The sequence below is a fragment of the Eremothecium gossypii genome, chromosome VII (assembly GCF_000091025.4).
Source record: "Eremothecium gossypii ATCC 10895 chromosome VII, complete sequence".
NCBI lineage: Eukaryota > Fungi > Ascomycota > Saccharomycetes > Saccharomycetales > Saccharomycetaceae > Eremothecium > Eremothecium gossypii.
The window spans coordinates 801,360-823,103 of NC_005788.4; the positions used below are offsets into that span (position 1 = coordinate 801,360).

The following is a 21,744-nucleotide window of genomic DNA, read 5'->3' on the forward strand; positions in this document are numbered from 1 at the left end:
CTACTACGGTGATGCGATGAGTTTTTCACCTGAAAAAGACCTTAGGTCATATGCTATTTACAGTCACATGGTCGGGAAATCTAATGTATGAGGGTAAGCGGCGGTGCAACGCCCGGTATGTGTCCAAGGGTAAACCTCTCGGCCTTAAAGGCATCAAGGATCTCCCTCGGCAGCTCGTCTTCAGTTATTTTATCATCTGCTGTGGGCAGGCCTTGCACAGGTCTGGTGGTACCAGTTGACTGGACGGTTTTCGCCGAACCAAACGGTTGCTGTGGCGACCCAAACGGTGTATTCGTAGTGCCAGCGCCCCCAAAAGGGCTACTGCTGCTTCCAATTGCTTGTTGTGTAAAGGGCGAGAGAGCCTGCTGGCTAGGTACCTTTCCGCCGAAGCCGATCGAAGCAGAAGCCGGTGCAGACCCAAAGGTCGAACCGGTCTTCGCCGCACCAGGGGGTTGTCCAAATGCCGATGTAGTGCCTCCCATGCCAGAGCTATTTGCTCCAAACGGCACGGCTGTCGTTGTGCTGGTGCTAGCGGTAGCACCAAACCCGAACGGCTTTGCCGGCAGTGCACCTGTCCCGAACGCAGGCGTCGGCTGCGCACCGAAGCCCGCAGAGCCAAAGGCTGGCTGTCCGAAAGCGTTCGAGGTTGTTGCAGGCGCTGCATTTACCGCAGTTTGAGCGCCAAAAGTGCCAAAGGGCGACGTGGTTGCACCAGTGCCGAACGAGGGCTTTCCGAATGCCCCAGTCGCACCAGAACCAGCTGTCCCGAAAGCAGGCTTCCCAAATGCACCGGAAATAGTGGGTGTCGCACCGCTCCCGAAAGCAGGGCTTCCAAACGCACTTGTCGTAGTCGAACCACTCCCGAATGCGCCTGTTGCAGCAGACGCGCTGGCCCCAAACGCTGGCTGCCCAAACGCACCCCCACCAGCTGCCGGTGCAGACCCAAAGGCACCTCCACCAGCTGCCGGTGTAGACCCAAACAAACCTCCACCAGCTGTCGGCGGAGGCCCAAACGCAGGCTGTCCAAAGGCGCTTGCGGCCATAGTTCCGCCTGTGGAGCCAAACGCCGCCTGTCCGAAAGCGCCGCCGCCGCCGAGCGGAGCAGCCCCGAAGCCGCTACCGCCTGTCAGGTCCAGCTCATGCTCAATAAACGGCTTCGATGGGTACGTACCCTGCTCTCTAAACCGCTTTGTCGCCAGCTGCAGGAAGCGGGCCCCTTTCTTGGCATTGCTCTTGACGTATGCGACACACTTCTCTATGTCCTTCGCCCGCGCAGCCATCGCCGCGTCATACTGCGCCTTCTTGCCCTGCGCCATCGCTTCCCACCACTGGAACCGGCTCTCCTCCGCCGATAGGTCCCGGCCCTGAATCAGATTCACCGCCGCCACGTCCGTGGGTGCGTAACTCGACAGCAGCGGCCGCGTCTGGAAAAGCGCCACATCCCCCATGTCCGAGCTCACCATGTTGCCCCATCGCTCGAGCGCCCCATCGCTCACGAACTCGCTGTACCGCTCGGCTTCCGACTTGCCGCCACCGCTGCCACTACTCGCTCCGCCACTATGTACATGCGCAAAGTTGCACGCATTGCCCTTATTGCACCGCCCCTGCTGGAAGTACTTACAAGGCTGCTTATTACGGTAGTTGGACATGCTCTCCGCTCCTAAGCGCCTTGTGGTAGATCTCTGCTCTTTCTATACGTAGTTGTTTATCAGTTTTGCTGAGGCAGTTTTTGTGAAATATTGGATATGTCTTCAACCTGTTACTATCTTATAGTGGAAGGGGGGGAAGGTTGGGACAATGATATGTATCAACTGCTGTTGCCATGTAGAGTCATTGTATGTTGCGTATCCTGGCGACCACATCCGACTGACTGACTGCTGGCAATGCGGTGAGGTGGTGGACCGGTATGTTGAGTTCGACAATGTGCTGCTCTTCATCGATCTGCTGTTGCTGAAACCGGGAGCATACCGCCACCTAGTCTACAACTCGCTGGAGGTTGATATGCGGCGATACCCCGAGCACGGGACGCGCGAGAGCGGGTTCCGGGGCTATGTGCAGGACTGGCTTCTGTGGTTCCGCAAGTACGATCGGTTGAACCGGATATGGCTGCTACTGATCACGTTTGAGGTGTACCTGATGTGGATGACGGAGGAGAAAAAGTACAACAACTACTACCGGGAGCCGGCGACGCAGTACGGGTGGCACCTGCTGACCGGGGACGTGCTGAGCCTGCAAAACCCGCTGCTGCAGTACCTGTTCTTCGCAGTGTACGTGATCGGGGACCTCGCGTTACTGCACAAACTGACTCGCGAAAGCCTGTTGAATTGGTCGCAGTGGGGGCAAGACCTGCGGTATGCGAAGGACATTGTGTCCTACACCATCCTACTGTCGTACGGGGCCAAGATATTCCCGATCTTGATGCTGATCTGGCCGTACGACAGTTTGGTTTCGACCAGCATCATCAAGTGGATTGCCAACTTCTACATTGTGGAGTCGCTGCGGATTGTAACGAGCAAGTCGTACTCATACATCATTTTGTTGTTTGCAGGGATCTTTATTGTGCGCAGTGTGGTTCTGAAGCCTGTGCTTGCACTGATAGTCTCGCGGGGAAACATGTTGCAGGCCCAGCGGTACCTATGGGGGGAATATGAGTTATTTAAGTTTCGCTTCTTGACGAAGAGAGACATCTTCCTATAAAGAGGATTAATTGTATTATATAATGGTGCACGCTAAACTACACGGCGTCGGCCGCAGATTTAGTCTAGCATGGGGCCCTGCAAGGGTGACACAAGATGCGGATACTCGAAGTTCTCGCATTCGGCCAGTTCGCATGAACCGTTGCTGTCGCGCTCGTGTTCTCTGACCGAGCTGAGTGCGATGAACTGCGACAATGGCAGGTAGTTCTTTTCAAAGTCCCAGAGGAAGCTTATCGTTATAAGTGGTAGAGGGGCCAAGCAGGAAGACAGGATCCAACCGCCTTGGAAACCTGCTAAAGTGCCCGCCATTGTTAGTTGGAATATTAAAAGGCCCATGATGACTCGCCGGTAGACCAGGGGCCACACTTTCCCTGTGGAGTGGGGAAGGTGGTCAGTGGCATATATGAGTTGGTATTTGTACACGTAGTACCCCACAATGAAATACGCCAAACCGGAAGCCAAGATCTTGGTACTCATGACACTGTAGATTATGGTGATAAGCAATATTAAGATGGGCTGCGGCAAGTGAAGACCAAAATTGAAAATTGGCGGATTGTACAATTCTCTGCGCTGTCTCGGAGTCTTGCAGGTGATCTTGACAAAAGGAAAGCCGATCAACGACCCAGCCAGAAGTAGTTTAAAAGGGAACATGCCGATACCCTGCAAAATGATTAAATCAACGTAGAAGAGGGAAAACTCCTTCACAGAAGTTGCTAATTGGTAGGCTATCTTCGTTGTGTCACTCAAATACGCCCAGTAATTGGAAGCAGTACCCGCCAACGTGAAAACCAAGAATAAATTAACGAAAATATAGAAAAAATTCTTGGACACTAGAGATAGCTCCTCCTCACTGTAAGAGACAAGCCCTTGGTGCTCCGTTAGGCGTTCATAGAGGTAAGGGATTCCGAAATTGAAGAGAGTAAAAATATATGTTGGGAGCAACGCAGTCACAATGTTTTCAGCCCACTGGTTATCTTCTAAAAACTTGCCCAAACTAGACCAGAATTTGGAGATGGTTTTTATATTCAATAGTGTGGCCAAGTAGGAAACGGGAATAATCCAAAAAATACTGAAAATTCCAATGAATAACGTCACAGAGTAGCTCTTTATTAGTCTCTCCCGCCTTGACAAACACACGTGATCCCATTTGAGATCGTAAGGCGCAGGAGCAAGTCGAGCAATAAAATAATGTACTCTAGGGTCCAAAACGGCTTGTGCAGCCATCTGTGCGTTCGCGACCGAATCCATGGTGATAAACGCCGTTGGGGTAGCAGAGTAGTGTTTTGTACGTGCTTGTTTGATTTCTTCGTCAATAAACCGTAGTTTCTGGCTCAAGTAATCGATAGCATCCACTTTTTCTCCAAACCATCCAAATAAGCCAATACGCATCTTGGGCCTTCCCTTTAGCTGAATTTCATTGTACAAGTGCTCGTTTTCCCCTCTGCTTTGATCTTCTGATGACTGGCTCTGCTCAATGGCGTCCTCTGCTGGAGCACCACTTACTCGGCCCCGCAGGCTAAATTCCTCACGAGAATACAGCTCTTCGTATCTTAGTTCCTGCGGGCAATCACTGAGTTTAAGTTCCAACTCCCTCAACACAAGTTGTCTATAGTGGAATAGTCTATTTAAAGAACCCCATTCGCGGCATATGGTGACAGAGGACACTTTCCCTATGTTCAATTCCTCAATTCGCTTTTTTAACCCTTCCTCATCACGCAACTGCACTGGTATTCCTGAAAGTCTAATGGTGCGGTCCGTAACGGTATTTTGCCTTCCAAGGTATCTCTGTCTAGTCCTCACCACGAGCTCTGTTTGTATCATAAGCATACGCAAAGCCAAAAATGTGAAAAAGAATGTGAATACAACGTACATCCACAAGTAGACTTCCGCCCTCTCTGGACCTGTATCATGTTCGGGCTCAACAGCAGTCATAGCTGCAAAGAGCCGCCGGTATATGCCACGCGAGTCATCGTCGTCGTCATTCCCGTCATCATAGCGGCCAGTAAACTTGTACCTTATAGGAGAGATGACAGTCATGGATATGAAACAGCATACCGCCAAAAGCTTTATGCTCATCTTGAAAAAGCCCAAAAGTACAAATGCATCCAACCCGGCATACTCGACAACCTGTTCATCTGTGATGCGGTAAAGAACTGGTAGCCAGCCGAATAACGACCCCTGGTCCCAGTCCGGGAGTCCTTGCACCTTATACTTCCGACTGGCATATAGTTTGGGGAATTTTCGAAGGAGGGCAGAAAATGACACAAGCGCAAATAGCCCAAGAGACAGAGCTATCGTAAGCTGCGTGGTCACAATCCGAGTCGTCGGGCGCCTGAAGTCGGGAGAAGTGTTATTTCGCATCGGCTCAAATATCCCTGTGTGGCTTGCCATATGCCCCTCTGCGGCCAGATTATTCCACATTCTCCGTTTGACTCACGTAGTCAGGTTCCACAATATACCTATTTCCGCTTCAGCGTCAACGGTTTCTTTGCAAACACGAAGTGATCAAAACCAAGGGTGCGCGAAGAAGTTAAATTATGCCAAGATTATAAGAACAGCCCAACAACGTTTGCAGATATATAATTGCTGGTGCTTGATGAATGACAAGCAAGAATTACAATGAGATACTTATTAAAAAAGGGTAATCACTAAATCCGGGTAACACAGTTCAAAGCTGCGTTTACGAGCGCCAGTACTGAGCTAAGTTATGCAAATGGTCTATGACTAGAGGCAATAGGGCATTAACACTGGCATTGATGAGGTTCTGAAAATGTACGGTGGCCTGTTCCTCTGACATGTTCAGGCAGAATTTCTCCTTGACCTTCAAAATGGCACCATCTGGATCCATCTGGATATCAGGAATGTCTGACGTCTTCATGAGCTCAAAAAGATTCAGTATCAAACCAGCATTCCTCCGGAGGATAGAGTAGGCTACAAAGCAGTAGCTCCTGAACTTGTTGTAGTTGTTGGACTCGGCGCCCCCAAAGGCCTCTATTATCTGAGGCGGAAGTTTCATTAACGGAGGAAATGGTTTTGGATCGCGACCCAGGATGTATCCAAAGTCGGCGTGGAAGAACCGGCCATCCGGGGCGATCAGGAGGTTGTCGAGATGCCTATCTCCGACACCTAAAATGTATGTGATGACGCAGTAGCCGGCGCAGGACTTGACGAAATTGTCCATCACCCAATCCTGGACGCCTAGAGGCTCGCCGCGATCCGGAAAGTTACTCTTGAGGAAGGGTAAAATACCATGGTGTTTGCTGAGAATGTTTGCCATTGTGTCATTTGGAATGAACTCAATGGCGCCCTCGTTGTGTCCCGTGGCTAGGATCCTGTAAGGAGTAAGCTTGAGGTCAACATTTTCATTCTTGAGTAGAGCATTCATCAGAGTGATGATCTGGACAACAAACTGGTCTTGACGCAGGTCATCGCCAACTTTAAACATCAGAGAATATTTTCGAGCATCTTTGGTCTTAAAGGTTATCTTTAGTGGCGACAGAGAGCTTTTAAAAACCTTGCAGTCCTCGGGCACCACATCAACAGCAACTACCTCGGGGTCCAGCGGTAAAGCTACATTAGTTGCACGTAAAAAGGGTCTGACTTTAGACAACATCAAATAGTGTAGTAGCTCATGTTTTTTGGGAGTAGTGTCCTTCAATTGCTTGACTTCACAACAGCATTCCTTTAGCAGATTGACAAGTTGTACCTGATCCTCAATTTGTCCACGACTTTCTTGCGAGAGCCGGACCAAGAAGCTATCGAGTATGTGCACCAGGTACTGCGTCCCTTTGGATTCGGACTTTAAAAACCAATAGAAGTAATTGCTTAGCCTGGTATTGTTCACGACGCGCCGAATTAAGAATTCTGCCAGAGGGGAAATCACTATAGAGCTTTCCGCGCCGTTTGATTCGACATCTGACCTGTCCAAACTGTCTAAAGATGCTGTCATATGAGGAGTCAACGACTTCGGGGTGCAGTTCCCGTTCTTACTTTGGTCCATATGCACTATCGTGAATGCGCTATTGGATTTATCGGACCAAGTCGATGAGCTCTCGAAACAAACGGCCTGCACTAGTTGTAGCAGGTACAACTCCAGCTCCGTGTCGGAGGCTTTCTTTAAACGATTCACAGCATAAGACCTAACCGATAAGTTCTTGTATACAGGGCCCAGAAGTTCAATCGCATCATCAATATCAATTTCTGCCCACAAGTCCATCAAGTCCAATACCTCTTTCCGCTCATTTTCTTCGGCTAGGTTGGTGCTTTGTAGAAGCTTCGTCAATGCCTTTTTATTATTGACAAGGTAATAGCGGTATTTCCATACAAGTCCTTTTTCGTGGGGCGTCAAGCTCGTGCATGGCGGATAAGCAATGATGTGGTTCAAAATATCACGCTTCTTCGCATCCGGCTTCAGCTCTCGATCCAAATTGGAGCTTTTGGAAGATCTTTCCAGCCTGCGGAATTTCTCTTCTATAACATCCACATTATATTGATCCAGGTCGTAGAATTTCAAAGTAGACTGTCTTGGAGACCCCACCGATATCTTCGCCTGAGAGTCCATCTTGCTCTCGATTGTCTCACTCGGTGGCTCAAAGTTGTTCAGTGTTGGTATGTTCTTCTGCACATTGGTATTCGTTGCTTCGGTATACACAACGGGTAGCTCGAAAAGAGGAAACTCGATGTTCAGTCTGAACGTGCCCTTCGGAAGATCCGCCTCCCGTTGCATACTCTCCAGCTTCTTGAACGTCAGCGAGTCAAGCCAGTCGATAGCTTTGATCCCCCCCTGGTCGTACTTGTTCAGTAGCCCTTGTATCGCATCGCCTTCTACCCTGGAAGACTCGGGCGCCCCATACTCGAAGTGCAGCGCCTCTCGGCCTCGCTTAAGCGTGCAGTCTGCGTCCGAAAACACGGGTGTCTTCAACGTCGCAAATTCAATGCAATTGGCCGCATCATACTCCCAGATGGTGATCTGCAGCGTGCTGTTCCGATCCAGCTGGTTGATGTAAATCGGCAACGTTAGCCACTGGTTCCACACGCGGCCCGTTTTGAATGGCACATACTGCGTATGCACAGGGGTCGTCAGCGCCCGGTTCCGCTCGCGATCGAAAACCTGCACCGAGACGAACATATCGCTGTTCAATCGCATATTAGACGTCCTCTGAGTCAGCTCTGGATGAGTAAACCGCTGTGACGGCTGCAGCAACTTCTTCGTTCCATGTAAAGAGCTAATTTTAATCTTTAAGGGGATGTTCAGCTCTTGCGAGACAACAAATGTAACGCTCTGGCTTGGCATTCGTATATGAGCTACTGATTTCTGTCTCGAAGCGGACTAACTTCCAACTACTGACGACCCTTTGTTCTAGGCTTACAGCCTAGCGCGGTGTACGGAATTTATATAAAGACTATGATGCTCAATCATCAGAGGTCGCCAAGTTATGTTACAAGATACTCAAAAATAGTCTACATTGGTTCTATTTACATGGAAATAATATATATACATATATCAGAACTTCAGGTTTGCGTATAGCAGCAGTGACCGGGGATGGAAACCATAGAGGAGGTTTACTGCTTAAAAACCATCGCTGATGGAAGGAGAGTAGCTTCTCGCATAGGAATGGCGCTTCTTGCTGTATTCCAGCCTTCCGGAGTCATCTAACCGACCCCTGCGATGGCGCTTGTTGGTGTCGCGGAAGCCATAAGACGACTTGCTGTTGACAGGACCGATAATATTGAACAGGGAGCAGACTGCAGGGTGGTTTGGAACAAATGTCGTAAGCATCCTTCCAGAAAGCGTCAACCTCTGATTGCTGTCACCCAGCAGGGTGCCGTATGCGCGCGCGATCGAGATGTACGCCTCAAGCGGGAAGTCGTACTCACCCTGTGAGCCTCTATAGAAACTGAGGTTCTTCAACAGGAAATCGTGCAGGCGATCCCGGTCCAGCGAAAAGGCCTCGCGTACATCGGACAGTTCCTGCGCAGCCGCGTCGAAGGTCTCCTGGTCGGAGATGACGACGTTGTTCTTTCTTCTTAGGATGTCCAGGATGCATAACTCGTGTTCGGCGAGGAAGATCGTGGAGCTACCCTTTCTGCCAGCACGGCCAGTCCGACCAATTCTGTGAATGTAGTTGTCTGGAGAGGTTGGGACGCCAACCTGGTACACGTGCTGTACGTCTGAGACGTCCATCCCACGCGCGGCAACATCAGTACAGACCAGGATGCCGCTGTCCATCGCTCTGAACCGTTTCATGGTAGAGTTTCTGCGGCCCTGGCTCAAACCACCATGGAACAGAAGAACAGGGGTACCGCGGCATTGGGACTGCAGTAGTTCCCCCCAGTATTCCACAGCAACGATCGTTGGCATGAATACAATGGCCTTCAGCTTCGGGTTAGCCGACGCCTCTTCGCGAATCTTGTACAACGACGCAGTGATGTTATCGGCAAAGTCCTTCGAGATAACAACCTTCTGCGCAATATTCTCGTTCGTGGCCTGCTCATTAGGATCCACAGTATCGATGAACAGGCACTTTGCGTGGTTCATGATGCTGTTCGCGAGCGACTGCACTTTGTCATCCAGTGTCGCAGAGACCAAGAGCGTACGAATGTGCGTGGTGCCCTTCTGGTTGAGCTGGTTCAATATGTCGTTGATCTGCTCCAGCGCCTGCTTGAACCCAATCTCCAGAAGAGTGTCCGCCTCGTCAAGAACCTTGAAGTCAACCTCGGTAAAGTACTTTGGACCGCAAGCCTCGAGCATGTCGATCAACCGGCCGGGCGTGGCAACCACGATATTGGGCCTCCTGCGCTCTAGGGATCTGAAAGTTTCAGTCCGCGAGGAGCCGCCCATCATGACAACCGCATTGAAACGGCGAAGCTTCCTGTTGGCGTTGCGCATCTCGTTGATCTCGTTGAAGATCTGCGCGGCCAAGTCCCTGGTTGGTGCAATCACAACAGCCTTGACATTTTCCGAAGGAGGCCCCTCCAAGAGCCGCTGGAACAGCGGCATCAGAAACGCAAGTGTCTTACCTGTTCCAGTTTTCGCCCGTGCCACCACATCGTGCTCCGTCTGCAGGATCGGCTTCAGCGTCTTCTGCTGCACCGGTGTTAGTTTATCGAAGCCGCGTGACTGCAGCATCTCGTACAGCTCGTTGCTGAGCACGCCCTCCTCCACCAAGGTCCGCGGTGTGCTTTCGACCCCCGCAGCTTCGTCGGCCACACGCACCACCTCGGTGTTGGGGCCGAGGCTGAATCCCTCGCGCGCCGCGCCGTCTGTACGGCCGCGTCTGCCCTGTGGCTTCCGCCACATGCCGCCGCGGGACCCACGCTCACCATCCTCCCTGTCGCTGCCCCGGCCTTCCCACCGAGAGCTCCGTCTATCTCCTTGTCGGCGGGAATCCCACCGCGAGCCGTTGCGCGACTGCATGTCGTGCCCGTGCTGGAACTCATAACTAGCCGTGGCGGAGATCCCAAACCGACGGATGACGCCCAAAGGCGCTCTGAAAGGCTGCAACGCAACTGCGCGCGCCGTGGCAATGCCAGTAACTCTGAACATCGCTGGCCTGCGTAGTGTTTAGTCTCCAAGTTAGAGATGAGATGCCAGTTATTATTAAAATTTTTCACATTACATAATCAAGAGGCGAAGTCTTCTGTTGATCACGTGCCTTGTTACCCGGCCCAACTTCCTCGGCTCATCGAAACCCACGAAGCATTTGTATCAACTTGATGTCAACTACAAAGCAGTCGAATTGGATGAAGACTAACCAAGCTACAGGACCGTTATAAGAGCCTCAGGACCATGAATTCCGTTCCTGAGAAAATAAATATTGCGCATGCTATGCCATCTTCCATGATTAATGTCATGAGAGATGACATTAAGCAGCTTCAGCAAGCCAAGGAGTTGGACCAGCAGCAAATGGATAAAGTAGATCATTACATAGACCAATTAGATTCTATCTTCACCCAGTTTTGTAAAGACAACGAGCATGTCGAGAAAAGAGCTAAGGGGGTGACGGAAGCCGATGTTCAGCTCTTCCAGGGCCTGAAGAAGATGTACGCGGACTACATGAACCAATTGAGCGAGATAAAAAAGAGAAAGGTGGAAGAGGAGCAAGAGTTCCATGGCGATAAGCCGCTTGAGTACATTCTGGATGAGCTGCCATACCTGCAGCCGTCGGAAAGGAACCGGTACGTTAGCGCGCTCCTCAAGGACAAGGTGCCGTTTTCGAAGGACCGAAAGCTGTTCGAAGGTATCGCGAACCTATGTTTACTAGACGGATCTGTGCGGGATTACCTGCAGACATACAAATGCCTACTGCAGAGCGTAGGCTTCACACAGGAGGAGATATTAAGCCGGATACCGTTTCTGGCTGACGACTACAAGCGTGAGGGCACGCCGGAGCCGCCGCTGTCGTCGGATGCTATTTCTCAAGATACGAGCAGCGACTCGTCCAATACTACCAAGACTGCAAGTACTGCAGTTTCGTCCCTGCTCAACTCGTCCGGCGTGGAACCGAACGAGCGACCAGAAGAGGACAAGAAGAAGAAGATTTCGTTTTCGAAGTACCTCAAGAAGGATGTCAGCGAGCCTGTGAAAAGGTCACTCTCGCCAGACGATGCCGCCCAGCCCATCGTTAAAAAGCAGAAAGTCGACCTGCCAGTATCGATCCTTCGCGATGAGAGCAAGGCCAAGAAGCGCGCGGTCATCCGCTTTGTGGACGACTCGAAGCTCGTAACCGTTTTTGGAGATGACCTACCGGAAAGCGGTGTAGTGACATCTCCTGATCGTTTGAAGAAGATTCTAAACCCGTACGTAGAAGGAGAACCACGGGAGTTCCTTCTAGCGGCCTGGAAGAATCAGAAAGTACATAAGCTGATAATTGATATGGGGGTTATTGAAGACTCAGATATCACCGAGTCGAAGAACGGACCCGTGTCAATGAGCACCAAGGTTCCGCTTGCCTTCCGCATAAACTTCAGCAAGTTTAGCGACGAGCTCGCCGGCCCGCACAAGGAACCTGCGGATAACGAGGACGATGAACAAGAGATCAAAAACCACAAGGGCAAACGAAGAGGTGGCAAGGGCCCCATCATAGCCCGCGCCTTTGGGAAAAATGCATTGTTGTTGAAAAAGGATAGAGGCGGCCTTCCGTACAAGAAAGTACCTGAGGTCCGCAGAAACGAGTACCCCGTGAGGCCAGAGGACAATTTTTAGGTTGCACCAGGCGTCTCATTTGCATTTCACATTCCCCCACTCCGTGTACTGTCTGCCCAATGAACAGTACAACCCTTAATTACAGTACACCCGCATACATACAGACATCTAACACTGGAGATATTCGACAGTACTTTAGTAATAGTTACACTCGAGCCGCGGAAGCAGCCGGCGGCGTCTACTCCGCCTTCCTACTCAGCAGCCGCTTGTACAGCGGCGGCTGGCTCGCCTTGAGCGCGGCCTTCTGCTCGGCAGCGCGCTTCTTCGCAGCGCGCTCCTTCGCCTTCCGTCTCTTGCGCCGGCTGGTGCCCGCGACTGTTTTCTTGTAGTACTTCGACAACACCACCGCCAGCGCAGACACGATGCCAAACGGCAGAAAGTAGTGGAGCATCACCGTCAAAAGGTACGGCTTGATGTACGTCACCGCCTGGTCCACCGTTTCGAACAGCACCTCGTAGTTGTCGTTGTTCGGGATCACGTAGTCTGAAAGCTCGATCCGCTCCTCCATCGACATCTGCGCGCGGATCCGCGCCTCCGCCTCCTCGCGCGTCAGCTCCGCGTTCCGCAACAGCAGCCGCTCGATCTGCACCTTCTGGTCGCACACCACGCTCACCGTCACCCCGCAGAACACGTCCAGCCCCGTCTCGAACAAAAGCGGGATGTCGAGCACGCACATCGGGTGCATCCTCATGTAGCAATCCACCACCCGGAAGAAAATCCGCTTGCGGATCTCCGGGTGCGTGATCGCGTTCAGCGCCTGCCGCTCCTCCGCGTGCTGGAAGATCCACGCCCCCAGCGCCGCGCGGTTCAGCTCCCCGTTCGCCTGCACCAGCTGCGGCACCCGCTGCTCAAACCGCTCCACCACCCGCTGGTACGCCCGCTCCCCCGGCCGCATAATCTCCCGCGCAATCGCATCCGCATCGATCACCGGGATCCGGTATCGCTCGTGCAGTCTCCGCGACACCGTCGACTTGCCGCATGCAATACCTCCTGTCAACCCTATAACAAGCATCCTACACCCTGAATAACACACAAAAAGAAGTCGCCTGCAACTGCCCACTTGACTAGATGCCCGCTTACCGAGTAACGCGTTCCTGGTTCGCCCGACACGCCTCCTAGTTGAGCCAGAATGGTGGTGAAGCTGCCTTTGTGTTGGCGGTGTAAGGATTATTCACTAGAATGAAAAATCGCGAGGTCGATGATGCGCACTACGCCAGTTCTCAGTGACTCGGTTGAGGGTTAGAAGGGCTGTTATGGGTGTCCCGTGGGTGTATATGCTAGGCAGCGCGCCTATAGGGCGTCTTCTTTCGTTTCAGCTAGCGAAAGCAGCCAGGCAGCCGGTGGTTCCGCATGTGGTGGTGCTGCTGCAGGATGCGAACAAGATGGGCCGGTTTCTGGAGGGCCAGTCGCGGCTAGCAGTGCACGAGGGCGATCAGGAGCGGCAGCAGCAGTTCATGGCGTCGTGCATGCCGCCAGTGACGTCGAGCGGAGAGAAGATCGGGATCGAGAACATGGTGGTGGCGGAGACGGGCCAGCAGGCGTTTTCCGTAGGGCTGAAGAAGTACAAGGCGAGCCTGACAGCGGCGTCTGCGGTGGTGCTGGTGAACCCGCGGTTCGGGCTGGTGCACCACCTGTACAAGCACGTGTGGCCGGAGGCGGCGGAGCGACCGCGGCTGTACCTGGCGACGGGCGGGCAGCAGGAGGTGTGGCGGCGGGGCGAGTTCGGCGCGGAGCTGCGGGGCAGGCCGCCGGTGCGGCTGACGGTGAGTGCGGTGCCGCGGGAGCTGGAGCAGTACGAGCACGCGGGGGCGCGGCAGCGGCTGGAGGCGGAGGTCGCGTCGGTGGGGCTGCTGCAGATGCTCGGGGACTGCTGCGACGACCCGGCGGCGCTCGTGCAGCCGGTGTTCGTGACGTTCGGGGCGCACATGCTCGGGCGGCTTGAGCAGCTGCTGATCGCGGCGGCGGTCGAGCCGGTGGCGGCGCTGTACGGCTGCAGCAGCTACGGCGAGCTGCTGGGCATCAAGGAGGTGGACCGCGTGCTGCGAGCGCTGCTCGCCGAGGGCATTCGCGTCATCCGCGTCGCGTTCCCCTTCTTGCCGACGGTGGAGGGGCACGAGGCAGTGCTAAATGTTGACGTTCTATACAAGCAGCTGCTAACGGCGGTGCAGGCGAAGAGCGCTCGCCGGCCGCGGATGGGGCAATCGATAGACGAGCTGAACATCACCCCTGTCCGGACGACCTGCGGGTTTCTGACCGCGCTCGCAAGACAGCACAAGCTACATGCGCCTTTGCATTTCCTGATATCCTCGCTCGCGCGGGGGAAGGCCGAACTCAGGAAGAATAGACTTTTCCAGCAGATAGACCTCGAGCAGCTGGATGCCGTGCGGTCCACGACTCCGATCGCCATCAAGGAGCATCAGTCTGTGTGAGAGTCTAAATGGTGCCGCAGAATGCGGAGATACCCCTTATATATCGCGATGACGCTCTCTGTGCAATACCGGTCCGCGGTCGTCATCTTTTTGGCCGATTCCAGCGCGGCCTCGCAGAACTGCCTGGCGCGCTGCAGGACTTCCAGCAGCAGGCTGGAATACCTTGGTCCAAAGTAGTCATCTGTAATATAACCCATCATGTATTTATTGACGCGCTCGTAGTCATCAGTGGCCACCAGCGCGAGGGCAACCAGCACTCGGAAACTGACCGAATCAAATGCAATGGTGTAGTCCCCGTAGTAGTCATGCTCGCGGAGAAACTCAACGTGCTCGGGCTTTTCGATCATCGACACTACAACTTCGGTGACATCGATATAATCCCATTCATTCTCGTCTACCGTAAAGCCGTACTCGTTCAGAAGGAAGTCGTTTGAATGTGCGCCATAGTTCAGGAAGACCTCCTCCATCGGCACGCGGTACGCATGCGGCCCACATTTAATGCTGAATCGCCCGACCCCTCCATAAAGTCGTCTGACGCTCTCCACCTTGGGATAACAATGTTCAGAGACCGTAGTGATGTGGTTTAGGAAGTCAACATACGGAACCATCGTAAAGTTGTCGTCGCGGTTGTCCTTCAGCGGCACGGGAGTGTATAGACACCTGGAATTTATGACAAAGTAAATGTGCAGGAAATGTTCAAACTGCTGCTCCAGGGTAATGGTTTCTCTGTCGGCGAATAGGATGTTCCACTGTTCCAGGATGCCGCGGATGCGAGCCCAGTCGCCCTGCACCAGCTCACAAATCCGCCTGCAGTGACACGCAGAGGCAGGGGGGAGCAGCGGCAGCAGCTCCTTGCTGGTACTCGCGAATTGAAGGCTGTAGTATGCAGGAATAGCGCGCAGATCAGCGCTGGTGGGGAATATCTCGAAGAACGGCTGCCAGAACGACTGCGTTTCACAGCCCCATGTCTTCAAAAGAACCCACTCGGCGAGGATGTACAGTGCGAGCAGCTGGAAACTGCTCAGCTGCAGCACCGTGTTGGCGTCCAGCACGCCGTAGGCGCGCGTCCTTGGGTCCTCGGCATCGGCATCGCCTTCAGGCTCGGTAACGGTCACGCCCGGCACAACTAGCTTCCGATTGAACTGCGATAAATGATGGAGCACACTGTGGAAATTCAGCTGAAATTCGCTTGGGATCCCGATGATCTCCTCATTGCTATTAATATGGCACTGTTTAAGCCTGACGCCTCGTCCTGAAGCTGCGTCTTGCACGATCTCGATCTTGTCAGAGATGAATGTCAACTCCGAGGTTTTGAGCCACTCTATAAGCTTCGCAACCGCCTTATCTGTCATTTTGCGTGCTTGGGCCGGGATCCGTGGCGGTTTGGCACTGTGCTGCTCGTGTTCCTTCCCTTTGATTAGCGATGAGCTTGTGGGCACGATTCACTTGTCGATAATTTTTCACTGGCCCAACCTCTCATGCTGGAACTTCATGCATGCTTCGCTATGCAATGACACCACGAAGGAGCATTTGGACTCCGTTGCAGGTCAATCAGGGCGTTATGGTAAGGATGGTAATGCACAGACCCATCCTGGGCCACCTTAGCAGAATGCGATATTCCAGCACGTCACCAAAGGACGCACAAGCCATTACATACCCGGTCACGGAGAAGGCGAGAGTTCTGGAGCATATTCATTTCAAAAAACGCTGCACCTTCAAGGAGGGCCTTCAGATACAGGAGCTTTATGTCATGCATGCGCTCGAGGCGAAGAGAATGCAGTCCAAAATTGCGCAGCGACTGAGACAAAGGGCGGAGACTGCGACGAACACAGATTTGCTGCTGGACTGGCCTGCGCCGGCCAAATGCATCTCGACGCCGAGGCCGACGGTGCTGACGTTCGAGTTTGAGCCCACATACACAGGCGGCAAGCGGATCAAAAAGACAATTACTAAAGACGAAGTACAAGCTCTGGAATCGTTTACGCCGCCTGGTAGCGAAGGGTACCCGAGTCCGAAGTTTGTGCAGGTCGAACGGGGGGGACAAGTCACATTTCATGGGCCGGGGCAGATGGTTGCATACATTGTGCTGGATCTCAAGGCATTCCATGGTTTTACAGTGAGATGTCTCGTATCTGCAATTGAACGGGCCACAATCAACACGCTACAGTGTGCCCCCAAGCACGAGGCCTCCAGGAATGCCACCAGGAGAAGAAACGATAAGCTTGGCATAAAGGCCATCCAGACAAGTGAAAACGGCGTTTGGATTGACGAAAAACGGAAAATTGCCAGCCTTGGTGTTAACGTGAGAAGGTCCATCACTTCGCATGGTGTATGCATAAATGTGAACCCCACATTACAGTATCTGAATCACTTCACGATGTGCGGTCTCCCGGAAAGTTCCGCGACGTCGATACACGAGCTGGTTCCGAGCGCAACGTGCGGCGTGGGTGACATTGCGGCCACTTTTGTGAATCAGTTCCGCATGCTGCTGGGAATCGAGGAGATTGTCCGTTCTGACATTTGAATCATGCATATACGTATAAGCTACATGTTACTGCTTGCACAGTGTAGGTGTGCGCCTATATATGTATTTATTCGGGACATATTCGCGTCGTTATCGTGCATGTACTATATAAGTCTGTACAAGAATCGTTGATGGAAGGCTGATTGTTCCCGGGGTCTGGTCTTTTGGACTTCGCTGCCTGTCTTTGTGGACGCTCTGATGATTTCGACAGAAGGTGTGACGGCAGTGTGTATGTGTGACCCGAGGGAGTGCAATTAATTATGATGACTATGATTATGGCGATTAGGTTCGTGATGATTATGATTATGATATTACAACAAATTCTCCGGCATCCGGCCATCTCCGGGATTACGCCCCACCCTTCATCGTTATGTATTTGATTGCTGCAGCAAAGATTCCGATGCTTACTGTGCCAAACACAAGCATGTTTTTAGTCCCAAAATTAACTCCACTTAGATACCCTGCAAGGAGCTCCCGCTTTTCGTGTGCTTCTTTGACTGGGTCTGCCTTTTCGGACTTCTTGGAAAACTGCGTGTTTTTATACTTCTCGACTTCCAGCCGTGTGTTGACATCATCAAGCTCCCGCCGTAAGTTCTCTAGCTCGTGGTTTGCTTCCTGGTTCTTCTGATCCAAAGACTTCTTGAGCTGGTCGCGCTCCTTCTGCAATTCAGTCAGCTGTGTGTTTCGCTCGCAGAGCAACTTTTCGTGCTTTTCGGTTAGCTTTTGTTTCAAGTTGAACTGGAGTTGAACCAGCTTGGCGTCATTCTGTTCTATACGTAGCTTGTTGAGGTACTCCTGGTTATTCGTGAAATTTATCAGGAAGTTCTCAATCGACTTGAGCTTGAGGTATTCGGTCTGTTCCAGAGTCAGCTCTGTGATCAGCGTTTTAATGACGTTTATAAGGTTCGGGGAGGTGCCAATCGAGTTGTTGATGAATATCCCGCTCAGTATCTCCGTTTCCGAGCCGAGCACTGCTTCCTCAAGGTCGAGGTTGTTCACGTCACCGAACATCGCGGCCTCGAAGGCTGCGCGCTGCGCGTTCGAGGCCGCCATATGCGACACGTCTATGCCCGCGCCGGCCGTTTTGTATATGCCATCGCCCGTGACCCCGTTGCCGTTGCCGCCCGCCACGATCGTGCCCAGGTCCTCGTGGATCAGCGGGATCACTGATATGTCCTCGACCAGCGCACTGATCTTCCTGTGCTCGAACTTCGCGTCGATATCGGTCCCCAGGTCCACCACGTCTCCAATCTTGAGCTCGACATCCGCCTGCCCGATGCGCGTCCCGTTAATAAACGTCCCGTTGCTCGACTTCAAGTCCCGGATGTATATCTTCCCGCTCTCGCCGTCGCAGCTGAGCGATGCGTGGTTCCGAGACAGCACCCGCGAGTCGAAATGACCGTTGTCTGGACGCACATGCGGCTGCACATCTTTCGCATTTACGCCATGCTCTCCCCCGTTGTTCCCGCTGCTGTTCACCACCGGCCTCCCGAGTTTCAGCCCATCTGGTTTGAAGGGCACCACCAAGAATTTGGTCTCAAACGTGCTATTCAGAGACTTCAGGACAATGATGTGCGTGTAACGATTCCGCACAGGCGGTAGCACCCCACGCCCGCCGCCCTTATTCCCACCGCTGTTTGCGGTCTCGTTTACTGTGGTTGCTCCTGCTGGCGGAGATGGTGGCGCCGACGAGCCATTACTTTTGGAGTTCGACCTCATCCGCGTCAATCGAGATCTTGCTTGCGCATCCTCGCTAGTCATTTGAGCTGTCCTTCGCGCCTTCCAACGAGTTATACCTTTCGTGAGAGCTATCCCACGTCGTGTTCAGCCGGTGGTTAGTTGTTAAGTTTCACATTTTCTGGTAAAAACTTAATAACTAAGCAAAACACTGTTGGACAAAACGCTAGTCGCCATTGAGCTAGTCGCTGCCTGGTGGAGCTGTTATAATGGATATTTCTTTGGACGAGAGCTGTGTGGCATTGGAGAGCAGCGTGAAGCTGCTTGGGAAGACGTTGGAACGGCTGGCGGAGCAGGGGGAGCACAGCAGGAGGCTGACCAGCACGCTGCTGCGGTCCAAACGCGTGTTCGAGCTGGTGTCTGAGTACGATCTGCAGAGGGCACGGTTGGACGTGATCGAGGAGGTGGAGCCGGTGGTGGAGAAGCTGTGCAGCAAGCTGGAGAAGTCTCTGAACAAGCTGGAACGGGAGCGCGCGACGCTGCAGCAGACGTACGAGCTGAACCAGCTGCGGCTGAACAACCGGCTGGCGGGCAGCGGCGGCCGGCGGCCGGTGGTGATGGGCACGTCGACGACGGAGGAGCTGGGGCGGTTGCGGGAGGCGAAGCAGCGCAAGGCGGCGCTGGAGCGGGAGATCGCGGAGGTGCGGGGTACTTAGGCTACATGACGCGGAGGTTTGTATAGTGGGTGCTGAGGCGCGAGACCAGAGCGTTGAGCTTGGTGCTGACGCAGATGAGTCCCGGGTCGCTGGTCCGCACGGTGACCTTCTCGCACTCCATGACGACGCGACCATCGAAGGTGACGCAGCGGTTGAGGAGGTCCTGCGCACCGGCGAGCGTGATGCGCTCGCCGTTGGTATTCAGGTGCGAGATGAGGCTGGTGACTAACGAGGGCTCCTCGATCTGCACGCCCTCCTCCTCCATGACAGCTTTGATGGGAACGTGGCGCTGCGTGCGCAGCCGCTGGCGCAGCCGGTCGACGAATGACGTGCCGGTCGCCGGGTCCACCTGGCACCATGGGCGCTTCGTGACCTTGACGAGGTTGCGGAACTCGATCATCAGCTCGTTCTTGAAGAGCACAAGCTCGATGCTCACCAGGTGGTGCGTCGACTCGCACTGCGTGTTCTCGTGGAACATCGTCTTGACCGCCGTGTTGTTGTCCTCCGGGAACAGCAGCACGTGCGGCGGGTTCTCCAGTACGCTGATGGCCCGCGTCAGCAGTACCAGGAGCTCTCCGAACCGCTCCACAAACTGCTGCATGTCCGCCAGCGACAGCAGCTCGTCCAGCAGGTCCAGCACCTTGTATAGGCTCGTACATATCGTCTCAATCTGCTGCAGGGGGAACTCCCCGCCCTGCTCCTTCATCTTGTACATCACGGTCTTGCCCCTGTGGAACTGCGGGAACCGCACCAGCGCCTGGAAGTCCACAATGCGGCCCTGTTTGCGCGACAGCGTGCCTCGCATCATCGGTTGTGTGTCGTCGCTCGCGCCGTTGCTGATGGGCATCTTGAAGGTCTCGTCGCTCACCAGCTGCGCCAGGCATGCCTCGATGTTGTCGATTACATTCGGAAGTTGCGGCTTCACTATCTCCTCCACGAGCCATCGTAACTCTCGGTCCCCTGCGCCCCCAGCCTCTTTGCCGGGGTCGAAGTGATCATCCTCGTAGATCTCCGTGGTCATTTTCAGTCCCTGACGTCCCCCTGTGGGCCTATTCTAACTGATGGGTATGGATTTTGACTTAAAGGCCTTCGCCAACTGAAATTTCGATGGTACCACTTTCCTTAAGCCAGACACAGACAGGGAAATGTTACGAGGAAAGGCGACGGTAGCAGCTGCTCAGCCCAGGCGGACTTTTGTCCTAGCCGGTATGCTTTCCTTGGGGCAGCTTGTGATCGGAAGGGAGGCGCGGCTTGCGGATGCCATGGCCAGAGGAGACCTGCACAACAAGAATGAGGACTACCAGGCAAAGCAGCTGCAGGAGCTGGAGGCGCGGTTGCAGGGCCTGCGGAACACGCGGCCGTCGGCGCCGCGGTACGAGGGCCACGTGCCGCTGTGGTGGCACGAGAAGGCGCTGCTGTTCGGTATCTCGGGCCTGCGGTCGTTCTTTCACCCCGAGAACGGGATGAACATCGTGCAGCTGGGCGAGGCTGCGGCGATCCCGTGCTTCTTGGAGTCCCTGCGGCGCACCATGCTGTCGGACGCTACCGGGCGGCGCATCCTGAGGGAGCAGCCGAACATTAGCGAGCCAGACCTGGACATGGACAAGCTCGCGCAGCTGCCCACGAACACGCTGGGTCACACGTTCTACCGCTGGCTGCGCAAGGAGGGCGTGACGCCGGACACGCGCGCGCCGGTAACCTACATTGACGACCCCGTGCACGCCTACATCTTCAAGCGCTATCGCCAATGCCATGACTTCTACCACGCGATCACCGGGCTGCCGATCATCATCGAGGGCGAGATTGCTGTCAAGGCGCTGGAAGCGGCTAATATCGGCGTTCCCATGGCCGCGCTAGGCGCCCTGCTGGCGCCGTTGCGCCTGCGGGCGGCGCAACGCGAGCGCTTGCGCAACATCTACCTTCCCTGGGCCATTGAAACGGGCCTGAGCGCTAAGCCGCTTATCAACGTGTACTGGGAGGAGCTGCTGGAGCACGATGTGGACCAGCTGCGCGCAGAGCTGGGCATCCGCGTGCCGCCAGATCTCCGCCTCATTAGACAGGAGCAGCTCCAGCGCCGCAGAAGCTTCAAGATGAAGTACGAGTCCTTTGAAAATTGATGCCAGGGTACAGACGGCACGCCTTCTTTCCAGAGACTGTCCGCAGCCACTCATGTATATATGATACTTAATTCTTTTCCGTTTCTCGTGGGAGCTACGAGTGCGCCCGCACAGAACGCAGCCCGAGCAATTGAGCCACTATCGCCAGAAAGACACCCAGAGGACAGAAACCGAGCTGCCGCTCGCCGTTGAACACCCCAGGAATCCTGACTGCTGCCTGGTTCGCTAGTGTTCAACTACTTCGTCACTTATGATATTTCACATCACCACTCTAGTGAAAACTGGTTTGCCAGCAGTGTTCTTCGCATTACCTACTACGTTCAGCGCAGGAGACTAATACAATCAGACTTCAGGGCTCTTTTTTAGTTCGAGCACCTGAG

At 53.8% G+C, this 21,744-nt stretch overlaps 14 protein-coding genes across 14 annotated transcripts; 6 read left to right on the forward strand and 8 right to left on the reverse strand.

Moving 5' to 3' along the window:
• Positions 1–80: 80 nt before the first annotated feature.
• Positions 81–1,649, reverse strand: NUP42 (FG-nucleoporin NUP42; the record flags this gene model as incomplete). Its single annotated transcript, NM_211613.2, has 1 exon — positions 81–1,649. One exon carries the CDS (start codon positions 1,647–1,649, stop codon positions 81–83), a length of 1,569 nt encoding a protein of 522 aa, NP_986551.2.
• Positions 1,650–1,797: 148 nt separating this feature from the next.
• ARV1 (sterol homeostasis protein ARV1) lies at positions 1,798–2,697 on the forward strand (the record flags this gene model as incomplete). Its single annotated transcript, NM_211614.1, has 1 exon — positions 1,798–2,697. One exon carries the CDS (start codon positions 1,798–1,800, stop codon positions 2,695–2,697), a length of 900 nt encoding a protein of 299 aa, NP_986552.1.
• A 59-nt stretch (positions 2,698–2,756) lies between these two features.
• On the reverse strand, positions 2,757–5,117 carry CSC1 (Csc1p; the record flags this gene model as incomplete). Its single annotated transcript, NM_211615.1, has 1 exon — positions 2,757–5,117. The coding sequence occupies one exon, from the start codon at positions 5,115–5,117 to the stop codon at positions 2,757–2,759; it is 2,361 nt and encodes a 786-aa protein (NP_986553.1).
• A 259-nt stretch (positions 5,118–5,376) lies between these two features.
• VPS34 (phosphatidylinositol 3-kinase VPS34) lies at positions 5,377–7,989 on the reverse strand (the record flags this gene model as incomplete). Its single annotated transcript, NM_211616.1, has 1 exon — positions 5,377–7,989. One exon carries the CDS (start codon positions 7,987–7,989, stop codon positions 5,377–5,379), a length of 2,613 nt encoding a protein of 870 aa, NP_986554.1.
• Positions 7,990–8,265: 276 nt separating this feature from the next.
• On the reverse strand, positions 8,266–10,242 carry MSS116 (ATP-dependent RNA helicase; the record flags this gene model as incomplete). Its single annotated transcript, NM_211617.1, has 1 exon — positions 8,266–10,242. One exon carries the CDS (start codon positions 10,240–10,242, stop codon positions 8,266–8,268), a length of 1,977 nt encoding a protein of 658 aa, NP_986555.1.
• A 243-nt stretch (positions 10,243–10,485) lies between these two features.
• Positions 10,486–11,901, forward strand: REF2 (RNA-processing protein REF2; the record flags this gene model as incomplete). The annotated part of the gene is made up of 1 exon (NM_211618.1): positions 10,486–11,901. One exon carries the CDS (start codon positions 10,486–10,488, stop codon positions 11,899–11,901), a length of 1,416 nt encoding a protein of 471 aa, NP_986556.1.
• A 178-nt stretch (positions 11,902–12,079) lies between these two features.
• On the reverse strand, positions 12,080–12,913 carry CAB5 (putative dephospho-CoA kinase; the record flags this gene model as incomplete). The annotated part of the gene is made up of 1 exon (NM_211619.1): positions 12,080–12,913. The coding sequence occupies one exon, from the start codon at positions 12,911–12,913 to the stop codon at positions 12,080–12,082; it is 834 nt and encodes a 277-aa protein (NP_986557.1).
• A 241-nt stretch (positions 12,914–13,154) lies between these two features.
• Positions 13,155–14,330, forward strand: CBS2 (Cbs2p; the record flags this gene model as incomplete). The annotated part of the gene is made up of 1 exon (NM_211620.1): positions 13,155–14,330. The coding sequence occupies one exon, from the start codon at positions 13,155–13,157 to the stop codon at positions 14,328–14,330; it is 1,176 nt and encodes a 391-aa protein (NP_986558.1).
• Positions 14,318–15,682, reverse strand: RKM2 (protein-lysine N-methyltransferase; the record flags this gene model as incomplete). The annotated part of the gene is made up of 1 exon (NM_211621.2): positions 14,318–15,682. One exon carries the CDS (start codon positions 15,680–15,682, stop codon positions 14,318–14,320), a length of 1,365 nt encoding a protein of 454 aa, NP_986559.1.
• A 143-nt stretch (positions 15,683–15,825) lies between these two features.
• Positions 15,826–16,854, forward strand: LIP2 (lipoyl(octanoyl) transferase LIP2; the record flags this gene model as incomplete). Its single annotated transcript, NM_211622.1, has 1 exon — positions 15,826–16,854. The coding sequence occupies one exon, from the start codon at positions 15,826–15,828 to the stop codon at positions 16,852–16,854; it is 1,029 nt and encodes a 342-aa protein (NP_986560.1).
• A 348-nt stretch (positions 16,855–17,202) lies between these two features.
• Positions 17,203–18,615, reverse strand: AGOS_AGL106C (AGL106Cp; the record flags this gene model as incomplete). The annotated part of the gene is made up of 1 exon (NM_211623.3): positions 17,203–18,615. The coding sequence occupies one exon, from the start codon at positions 18,613–18,615 to the stop codon at positions 17,203–17,205; it is 1,413 nt and encodes a 470-aa protein (NP_986561.3).
• A 185-nt stretch (positions 18,616–18,800) lies between these two features.
• On the forward strand, positions 18,801–19,247 carry SPC19 (Spc19p; the record flags this gene model as incomplete). Its single annotated transcript, NM_211624.1, has 1 exon — positions 18,801–19,247. One exon carries the CDS (start codon positions 18,801–18,803, stop codon positions 19,245–19,247), a length of 447 nt encoding a protein of 148 aa, NP_986562.1.
• A 1-nt stretch (position 19,248) lies between these two features.
• On the reverse strand, positions 19,249–20,268 carry RAV2 (Rav2p; the record flags this gene model as incomplete). Its single annotated transcript, NM_211625.1, has 1 exon — positions 19,249–20,268. The coding sequence occupies one exon, from the start codon at positions 20,266–20,268 to the stop codon at positions 19,249–19,251; it is 1,020 nt and encodes a 339-aa protein (NP_986563.1).
• Positions 20,269–20,392: 124 nt separating this feature from the next.
• COQ4 (ubiquinone biosynthesis protein COQ4) lies at positions 20,393–21,364 on the forward strand (the record flags this gene model as incomplete). Its single annotated transcript, NM_211626.1, has 1 exon — positions 20,393–21,364. The coding sequence occupies one exon, from the start codon at positions 20,393–20,395 to the stop codon at positions 21,362–21,364; it is 972 nt and encodes a 323-aa protein (NP_986564.1).
• Positions 21,365–21,744: the final 380 nt, after the last annotated feature.